Source organism: Peromyscus leucopus, chromosome X (genome assembly GCF_004664715.2).
Source record: "Peromyscus leucopus breed LL Stock chromosome X, UCI_PerLeu_2.1, whole genome shotgun sequence".
In the NCBI taxonomy this organism is placed as follows: Eukaryota; Metazoa; Chordata; class Mammalia; order Rodentia; family Cricetidae; genus Peromyscus; species Peromyscus leucopus.
This window is the reverse complement of record NC_051083.1, coordinates 121,252,146-121,263,070: the sequence shown is the minus strand read 5'-3', so window position 1 is coordinate 121,263,070 and position 10,925 is coordinate 121,252,146. Positions and strand designations below refer to the sequence as shown.

General features: G+C 40.3%; 1 protein-coding gene across 1 annotated transcript; it reads right to left on the bottom strand.

Moving 5' to 3' along the window:
• Positions 1–564: 564 nt before the first annotated feature.
• On the bottom strand, positions 565–6,346 carry LOC114707214 (putative MAGE domain-containing protein MAGEA13P). The gene is made up of 3 exons (XM_028889883.2): positions 6,273–6,346; positions 5,187–5,323; positions 565–1,976 (listed from the first exon to the last, which is right to left on the bottom strand). The coding sequence occupies exon 3, from the start codon at positions 1,926–1,928 to the stop codon at positions 948–950; it is 981 nt and encodes a 326-aa protein (XP_028745716.1). The 5' UTR covers positions 1,929–1,976; positions 5,187–5,323; positions 6,273–6,346; the 3' UTR covers positions 565–947.
• Positions 6,347–10,925: the final 4,579 nt, after the last annotated feature.

Below are 10,925 nucleotides of genomic sequence, written 5' to 3'. Positions count from 1 at the left end.
TCCCACATCAAGGCAATATTATTAGATTTCCCACAAATGTTTGCATGTGCTTTGTACACAAAACTTAGGTAATACATTATGTTCAAATGCACTGGGCAAGAGTTCAAGTCACCTTCTGTAACTGCCCCTGCCCCCAGTGGACATTCATTTCTTGTTAACCCATGGTTCAAAAAGAAGTTCTCTGAGCATTTTTCCATTCCAAGTTTTCCTTGGAATGTATCATGTATCAGACACATTGTCTGAGAATCTAGTTCCCACCACCATCTACCTTAACAGAGAGTTAGCATCCCCAGAAGGATCTGTGGTTTCCCAAAGCCCCCACGTGCCTTGGCTCAGATTAGACTTGTTGGCTGTCATTTGTATTCACACTTCCTTAGCCTTTAACTTAATTCTTTGTTTTTCACACCATTTCACCATCTTCTTCACTCATCTTTGAACTTCCACTGATATCAAAATGCCTTCCAAAGAATAGACACTGTTTGCTGGTAAAAAAAAGAGGCAGTACACTTTAATAAGTTTTAATTTCTCATGTATTCTTGACTAAACCAAGTAAACAAGGTGCATATCTTTAGTTTTACAAAACAGACTAAAAGTACACAGGAATACTAGTATTAACCATTTTTTACATCTTTCTTGTACTTATTGATTCTACTTTAGTAATGGAGTCTTTCACATGTCTAAAAAAAATTCAGATGCAATGCTTTTGATCTTCCTCTAGGTCTCAAAGCTGAATATGTTCTCATCTTGCTTTTCACAACATCAAAATTCTTATTCTGAAACAAATAGCAACAAATGAGCAATATAACTAATAATTCTAGACTCTGAAGCTAGTAAACCCTTTAAAAGAGGAACAGCTGAAATAGTACAAAAAAGAAAAAGAACCTTAAGTCTCTTCTGCTGGAAGATGTGATTGCTATCTTTAAACAGTGTGAAGAACCAGCTCAAATTTACTCAGGGTGGGAGAAGCTGCTGGGCTTGTCCCCAGAACCTGAATTGTCTGGGGTAGTTGGAATGGCTAGAGAGGCAAGTAAAGCCCGGGCTCTCTCCTCTTCATCTTTCAGAGCATCCATATACAAAGCTGTGAAGGAAGTGGGGCTACTCCCAGCAACCTTGGAGAAAAACTGCAAGACTTTCATCTTGCTGGTTTCAGCATAGGCCCTTGGGCCCCAGAGGAACTCATAGCATACAGGATCACTGTCAGGTACCAGCTGGTATTCCAGGTACTTCTCTGAAACCAAATCTTCAGTGATGAACTTTCTGGGATTTCCGCAGATGAAATCATGCTGGTCAGGATATACACCAACCACATTCAGCACCTCCCAGATCTTCTTCTCAGAGGCCCGGTTGCCCTCCATGAAGATCACACCAAGAATAAGCACCAGGAGGCCTGTCTTGGGTATGCCCTCGTCATTGCTCATTCGCCCATCATAGGTGAGGTCAAGAATTTTAAGGAGCTCGTAGGAGTGATTGGGAGCATCCACTTCCTTTACTTCAATGCCAAAAACCACTTCCATGCATTCACAGGCATGCTTGAAGATCAATGCATAGTAATTCTTGTACTCTTTGACAACATTCTTCAGAATTTCTGCTTCTGTGACAGGCTCCTTTGTTATATACTTGAAACTCAGAAACTTCACCAACTCTGTCACCTTCTTCCGTAGCTTAGCGTTGAGCAAGACTTTGGAGTATAGGTAGGCCTTTGAGGTACTTTGACCTCCCTCTGCTTGAGCGCCAGAACCTTCATTTGCTTTGCTTGGCAGAGTGGCTTGCATGGAAGCAGAGGATGAAGAGGTTTCCTGGGAAACCTCAGCAGCAGGTACCTCCTCTGGGGTTCCCACCTCCTTAGCTACAGGAACCTCCTCCCTGAGCTGGCCCTCCTTCTCTTCTTGGACCTCAAGGCCTTGTTCATGCTTCTGCCTGTGGAACATTATAACTTGTTTTGTAGGTAACTGGCAGGAGAAAGTTGAGAGAGTGGCCTGGGAGTGAGAGAAAGAATGTAAGGATTTTGTAACCTGTCAGCAGTGACAAAGACTTTTCAATATTTATCTTAGGTAGTTCTTTTGGGTCTCATGGGCCTGTCTCCTACGAACTCTTTTCTACTCTATGGTCTCTGGATAGAACTCAGTTTAATAACTATGTCATTTGTTCCTGGAGCCTCCATAGGAGCAATTCAGGGGAGGGGCTCAGATCACAGACCACAAGCACAGACTTGGGTCCTATTCCTAGTGATAACTGCTGTATAGAAGTAGACTTTGCTAGGTCCACACAGTAATGGAATGGATAGGCCCTCTTAATAGCAGTAATTAGGGACGAGGTTCATCTGTTCCTGTGAAAAGGGTCTTCTTTCCATCCTCTGATTGACTCTGGCAAGGCCTGAGACACATCTTTCTGATAAACTGATTCTAGTCCCTTGACACTGCAGGGGGGATACTGGCACAATAAATCAGTACACCACAAAGGAGGGTCTCTCAGGGCAGGTACACCAAATCTCTAAGGACACAGTGATCCCTGCCATCTTCATTCAGGGTCCACACACAAGCTGCTAACAGAACTTGTCTCTTTCCTTGGTTGACCAGATATAGCCAACTCTGCTCACTTAGGATAATGCCTTCCCCTCCCCAAGGCCAATAAGACAAAAGTAAAAAGGTGACCCATTAAGCCACCCCCTGCTCAGTATCCTTTAGACCTTGGCAGTGGCAACACAATCTAGTATGTACTGGAATTGGAGGTTCATTAGTCCTCCCTCAGAGCCCTTCTCTCTGGCAACCTGGATTTCACCATCTCAGATTCCACCCATGTAAAAAAAAAAAAAAAAAAAAAAAAAAAAACACAAACCTAAAACAAAATACTCAACATATAAAACACCCCACCTTTGTGAAATGCCAGGCTACCTGGAAATGAGGGGAGTCTCATACAGACATGCCTGTCTGGGGCCTTCTTGGGCTAATAATAGAAGAGTAGTTTTCTACTTTTATTTTTTATTAAAAATCGTTATTTTCAGAAAATATATTCTGATCATGGTTTCTCCTCTCTCATCTCTTCCTAGATCCTACCTTCTAATTCCAAGCTTTCTTAACAAACTGGTAAATAAGACAAACAAGGATAAAACAAAAATGAACAAACAACAAAAAGAAACATGGTGAGAAATGTACAGACACACAGGCATATGTGCATGCACATATACATGGAAACACACACATACCCAGCAGGCATACACACACAAGCAAAACCCATAAACCTCAAAATCTTGCTGGGGCAGGGGTGGCCCATGCCTTTACTATCAGCACTCCAACCAGGCAGTGGTAGCACAAGCCTTTAGTCCCAGCACTTGGGAGGCAGAGCCAGGCAGATCTCTGTGAGTTCTAGGTCAGCCTGGGTCTACAGAGTGAGATACAGGACAGGCACCAAAACTACACAGAGAACCCTGTCTCAAAAAAACAAAAACAAAAAAAAAACAAAAAAAAAACAAAACAACAAAACAACAACAACAACAACAAAAAAAACCAAAACAGGCAGGCAACTATCTGAGTTTGAGGCCAGCCTGGTCTACAGAGTGAGTTCCAGGACAGCCAGGGCTACACAGAGAAACCTTGTCTGGGGGAGAAAACAAAAACAAAAAAAAACCAAAAACAAAATAAAATAAAAAAACAAACAAAAACACCTCAAGATCAGAAACCATAACATACAAAGTAAAGACCAGTAGGGGAGGAGAGGAATGGGAGGGAGGGGAATTAGGAAAATGGGAGGGAGGGAATGAGGGGGACAGAGGGAGGGATAAGGGGGGATGGGGGAAGTAGATGGGGGACAGGGGAGGAGGGAGGGCAGGGGGAAGGGGGACATAGGGGATTAGGGGGAAGGGGAAGGGGAGGGTATGGATGGGAGATGTGGGTAAGAGAACAGGGGACTGGAGGGAGGGGGGCTGGGATGGGGGGGAGGCGACAGGAGGGGCGGGGAGAAGTGGGGTGGGGGAGAGACGGGAAAGCCCTGGGAAGGTGACCAGCAAGATAAGCTGACAGGGAATGAGGGGGCAAGATAAGGGGACTAAAGAAAGGGATGGGGGATGGGGGAACAGGAGAAGGGGGATGGGAATGGGGACAGGGGAGGGACAGGGGAAGGGGGCACATGGGAGATGGGAGAAGGGAACTGTGGGACTGGGGTTTGGGGTAAGTAGATGGGAAAGGAGACAATGAGGGGGGATGGATGGGGGATGGGGCTAAGAGACAGGGATAAGGGATGGGGAGGGGGATGGAGGAAGGGATGGGGACAGGGATGAGGGTGGATTGGGGTGAAGGGGCTGGCCCAAATAAATATTGTTAGGAAAAAAACCTCTAACAACATCTCTGAGTTTTTTTTTTGTAAGGAGCAGGGAAGGTGGTCCTGGGAAGGAGACAGGAATAAGGAGGGGGGGTGTTGATGGGGGAGATAAGGGAAGGCCCAAATAAAACATTATGAGGAAAAACAATACCTACGGCCACACAGCATGGGGTGTACCCTTAAGTGTGGTTTGAACATCCAGGAAAACTCCCCTTGGAGAAACTAATTTTTCATTTGCAAGAAGTTGTTAAATGTCAGGAGCGGTGGCACACGCCTTTAATCACAGCACTGGGGAGGCAGAGGCAGGTGGATCTCTGTGAGTTCGAGGCCAGCCTGGGCTACAGAGTGAGTTCCAGGAAAGGCGCAAAACTACACAGAGAAACCCTCTCTCGGGGAAAAAAAAGTTGTTAACTGAGAAAAAGCTTCTTGGAGACAGGAACTCTTGCCTAGTTCCTCATCTCAGCCATGGGACTCTGGTTTGGATTTGTAGAGGCCCAATGCATGTCTTGTGTAAGACACTGATGTGGAAGTCTAGCAGCCATGACGCTGCATTTTCTGAGGGTTTACCACAAGGTGGGGTTCGAGAAGTTCTGTTCTGTCTGGGAAAGGTCTCTGAGACTCTACAATATATTCCATCACTCTGATGTCTGTCCAGCATTGTCTAGAACTCCTTCTGTGGGCCGGAGTAAAACTCTGTCAGAGAAACCACCCCCTCAGATTCCAAAATGGCTGCTGGCATAAACCAGATCATTGTGTCAGGCCTTCCCCTACAGGGCCAGCAGTAGAGGCATGGCGAGGAGCAGAGAAGGCCATTCTACTTGTGAGGAAAAGTTTATAGCCCAAAGCACCTATAACTTTTCCTATATCCTTACCTTCAAGCACCACTGGGCCTGTAATTCCTCAGTCCGCTGAAAGGCAGCGTAGCGTACACTCCTTCAGCTCCCCGCCGTTTTTCTGAGAGCCAAAGCGGAAGTCAGTATACGTCACATTCACTTGCTGTTACCGGAAGCTGTAAAACAAGACAATTTACCTCACATCCATTTTTACTCGAGGTAGGATAGGTTATGGAACAAGATAAGGGCCAATGAGAGGGGAAAAAGTGGTCTCAAGAAAAAGAGCATGGTGTACTAGAACACGTGATGGTTATAAGCTCATACAAATGGAAATAGGGGGCGGGGGCTACAAGCAGAGAAGTGTGGCAAGGGAGTAGTCCTTCAACATAAAATATGAAAATGTGAAAGGAACCACGTTATTTTGTATCTTAATTCCTTTTAAAACGGCACTTTTAAGCTGGGCGGTGGTGGAACATGCCTTTAATCCCAGTACGCCAGAGGCAGAGGCAGGTGCCTGGTCTCCAAAGCGAGTTCCAGGAAAGGCGCAAAGACAAGAGAAACCCTGTCTTGAAAAACCAAAAAAAAAAAAAAAAAAAAAAAAGAAAAAAAAAAAAAGAAAAAGAAAAAAAAAGGCACTTTTATTTATCAAAACTGTTAACTATCTCCTTAGAGCAGGCCATTAATCCTTCATTAATGGCACTATTAAAAAACATAGTGACTTTTTTTTTTTAAATAGCCTTTATCCTTAGCTCTGTGTCCTCGGCATCTTTTTATCTCTTCTTCCAGAGGCCACAAACTTCAAACCAATACTTTCACTACACTAAAATCAGCAATATGGGACCGAGGGACAACCATTGTTTGATAAGTGTATATGAGATTCAGAAAGAACTATATAGGTTTGGGTGGGATTTTTCTATCATTCAGGTTGAGGCTCAAATCATTTGTATTTCCTCTTAATATGGCCTATATTCCTTTCCTTCACAAGGTCTTCTATTTCTCTAAAACATTTTCCACAGGACTATGATTATGTTGATGGAAATGCCTATCCCCAAAAGCCCAGCCCCAACCTTCAGAGACAAACAGAGTGATGTTTCTATGTGATCCCCTCTCAAGGAATTCTCTTACCTTGGTTCGCAGTCCAGAGTGCCTCTCTACTGACTGAGTCCTGCCCTTCTTAGCCAGAGACTCTCACTTCCCTGAAAATCTACAAACTCTTCCTGCAGAAGTCAAGGACCACAGCCTCTGACGTATTTCCACATATCTGGCAACCAGTTACTAATATCAATGCTGTCTTTATTCACATATTTGTTGGTGGTGTCCAGAATAATATTGGATTGTTGTTTATAGATATGGTTTGCAATAATGTAGCTAACTCTTGAAAAATGTGCCTGTGTATTCTCTTGGTCTCTATGTAGATAAACTTCTGCAGTTAATATCAGTCTGTTCTTTTTTAAAACAAACTTTTTTTTCTTTTTTTTTCTTGCTTTACAATTAATTAGACATTCTGGTACAACACTCAATAGCAGGTGGAGAGTCCATTTCTTAACACCTAGATTCTGATAGATTCATAAACATAAACATTAAAGTGTTGAGATATCCTTAAGTTAATCCACCAATAATAATATAATAGTACTATATTTCAGAGATGCACATGAGTTGGTATGCTCTCCCCCCCCACACTCTCTCTCTGTGTAAATTGAATGCAATATGTCTTTAGATAAAGATTAGTATTACTTACTATTTGGTGGCACTGGGAATTGAATTTAGGGACTTATACTTACAAGGAAAACACTTTGCCACTGAGCTATATATTAGCTTTTTTACTACATTTATTTATTCATTTATTTACTTATTTATTTATTTATTTATTTATTCATTCATTCATTCACTCATTTTTTATTGTGGGTATCCATGAGCACATGTACCACAATACACATGAAGATACCAGAGAACAACTTGTGTAAGTTCTCTTATTCTACCATGTGGGTCTTGGGATCAAACAGATACCTGGACTTGATAGCAAGTGCCCTTACCCACTGAGTTATCTCATTGGCCTTCATTTTATACTATAGTAGAGGTAAATAAATCAGATAGAATGTGTTATTTGTTCCATGTCACCCACATGCTGAGTAAGGGGCAGAGTCCTTAAGGAGTGTTTCTGGAGTCTATACTTCTATTTACTATGTCAAATTGAAATATAATTTTATTATAATATGCTTATTTAAAATAACATATTGGGCTAGAGAGGTTGTTTAGTCATTAAGAGTGCTTTCTGTATAAGTATGAGGATTGGGGTGTGGATCCCAGCACCCACCAAACGAACTCTATATGTTCATGTGAATGCCTATAGCCCAAGCATTAAGGAAACCAGAGGCTGGAGGATCCTTGAGGCTTGTGGGCTGTTATCCTAGCCAAAATAAAACAAGCTCCAATTCTAGCAAAAGACCCTGCCTTAAAATAATAATAATAAGAAGAAGAAGAAGAAGAAGAAGGTGGAGAGTGACAGAAGACACCTGATGACCTCCTTTGGCCTCTGTGTAACACCCTCCCCCACACATATATACATGTGTGCATACTACAAAGACACTCTCTTATACATATAAATAAATGACATGAAATCATGCTGTCACTTGTTCATAATAAAGTAACAGATAGTATAGATTACACTTATTTTGAAGTTATAATGGAAATGCAATTCACCTGAATTCATATAAAAAGAAATACCCAGTAGCTACTTCATATTTCCTCTTTATTATCTTTCACAACCACGCATAGACAGTGTGGATATGTTCTTCAATAAGATGAACAATTAAAATCCAACTGGCTCTCTAAAGTAAAGCATTGATCAAAGACCCAGTAAACTGCCTAGCTTTATACCACAATGACTCATTAAGGAGTTTATAATCAGAACTTGGCACACAAAGCTTTTTTTTCTTTACTTTAAGAAGATTCACACTAGAACTTTCAAAATCAACATACAATCAAACTGGATTAGCAGACCTCTGAGCCATATTACCCATTTGCTTATAACTTCTGGGTGAATAAATTGGTGGAAATCATGCAAGTTTTGATTTGATTACTTTTCCTTTGTAAACAAAATGAGACTTTACAATAAGTGGTATTTGTTACCTGGGTAGAAGGTAGTATTTCTCAGCTCTGACATAATGTAATCTCATGAGATATGGCAGTGGATAACCTATGAATAAAGTGATTCTATAATCAAATTAATTTATGAAATGCTTGATTTTGTACAAATTCAAAACAGTCTTATAATAAAAAAAATCCAGATCCAGATATTGGGGTAAATGCTGAAAGATCAGAGAGACAAAAGAACAAGCCCCCTCTCTTACCTCTAGGACTCCTCAGCCTGAAAACCCTTCAGCTGGAAGGGACTCTTCTGCCGAAAAGCCTCTAGTTCCTGTCTCCTCACGCCTTATATACCTTTCTCTGCCCAGTCATCACTTTCTGGGATGAAAGGCATGTGTGCTTCTCAGTACTGGAATTAAAGGTGTGTGCCACCACTGCTTGTCTTTGTTTTCTTTACTAGACTGAGCCAATCTTAGGTAGTCCAGGGTGGCTTTAAACTCACAGAGATCCAGATGGATCTCTGCCTTCCGAGTGCTAGGATTAAAGGTATGTGCCATCACTACCTGGCCTCTTTGTTTAATCTGGTGGCTTGTTCTGTTCTCTGATCTTCAGGTAAATTTTATTAGGGTACACAATGTATCACCACAATGCTTATGCTATGCTCTCCTTGCTGTTGAGTAATCAGAAAACTTAAGAATATTTAGAGATTCTGCAATACATATACATGATCAACTTACTTACTTTGGTGTTCTCAACTTATTTGACTATAAAATATTTTATTGTGGCATACTAATTTAATGTATTATGGCCTGTCATGCCCATACTAACCATATAGTAAACACAGACTGTAAATCTGGTGTATTGGAAAAAGTGTTAGAAACCATAAAGGCTTCAGATACTATTCCACTTTTCCTTTTTATTATCATTGTGTATGTGATCATATTAACTAATGTCTCTAAGCCTTATTGCTATTATAACATCTAATTTGTAGCGATTCTTAAACATTAAATGAAACAATATACAACAAAGCCTGATAGAGATGCTCCACACTATATGTAGCCATTCTTGCTCACTCACCATTAAAGTGTCTTGTCTTCATCAATCTCTGTGCATCCTCTCTGAATGCTTCAAAATCATATCACAGGACATACAAGAATCCTCCTTTGCTCCTCTACAGCATACCACAATCTTGTCATACCTTTTCCCTCTGCGTGAGACTGCTCTGGGTATGAGTCTGCTCACAATTGCCCTATTATCCGGCCAATTTCAGACACTTCTCATTTTGTATCAAATACATTTACAAGTGCCAAGTCACAGAAATATTAAGAACCATGCTATGTGAACTTTATTATTTTTTTTTATTTACAAGAAAATTAATACAACTTGTATGCTAATACTACTGTGTAATAAGTGATAGATTGAAATATATAATGGTGTAACTATATCTTAGGAAAAGGGAATCTAAATCTACTTGAAATTTTGACAATACTTTGAATTCATGCTGGCTTTTAGGTTGAGGGCATATGCAAAGGTAGTTAGAGAATGGTCATTACCTGCTTTTCATTATTTTATTAAAATATCTACCTAGTTTTTATTTTTATGTGTATGAGAGGGTGTTTTGTCTGCATGTATGTTTGTGTATCATGTTTATGCCTGCTGCTTACAGAGGCCAGAAGAGGACATTGGATCCTGTAGAACTGTAGTTGCAGATGGTTGTGAGCAACAAAGTCAGTGCTGGGAACTGAACTCGAGTCCTCCACAAGAACAGCAAGTGCTCTTAACCACTGAGCAATCTCTAGCAGCCCACAGATAACTAAGTGAACAATAATGCTTTGTATTAAATCATCCACTGACTTCTTTTGTGGCCTATTTTCTTTAACTTTCGGAAGCCCTATATTTTTAGTTAAATATTCTCCCAAATCTAGGACTTTTACATCGAATAGTCTGCTCTCAAGACACAGAGATACTAGAAAGGATGGGAAACTATTTCCTAATTTTCTTGTGTAAAATTTAAAGTTACATATATTTATTTAATAAAATAGTGGGCTTCAGTACTTGGATGTCCTAAAAGAAATTCTAAATTAGATGTATTCAAAATTGAACTATGTTTTCCCCACAAAAGTTTCTAAAATCTAACCCAATTATTGAAGACAGGCCTAAGAGTGATGCAGATAGCTTTACAGAAACAAAAAATTCCCTAACTCTGTCTCTAATGGCTTCAAGGTAATAAGGAAAGCATTATATAACATTTCACAGACTAGATAAGACCAAGCAGAAACTCTAAGATTCATATGCTGGTGAGACATGCACCTCTATATATAATAGGCAATATATATATATATATATATATATGTATGTATGTATGTATATATATATATCAAACTAAGCACTCATCAATGGATAGGTGGATATAGAAATATATACATGATGGAATGCTTTAACATTAAATTTTGTCAGCCCAACAATATGGATGAACCTGGAGGACACTATGCTAGGTGAAATCAGTCAGCACAGAAAAACACATACTACATACTCTTATTTGTATGTGAAATCTCAAACAGTCAAAGTCTTGGAAGTTGAAAGTGAAAAACAGTGGTTATTAGAGAATAGGGATAGCAAAATGAGATGATGCTAATCAAAGGGTAGAACACTTCAATTAGATTGAAGTAATAAATGTTAAGTATTTATGAT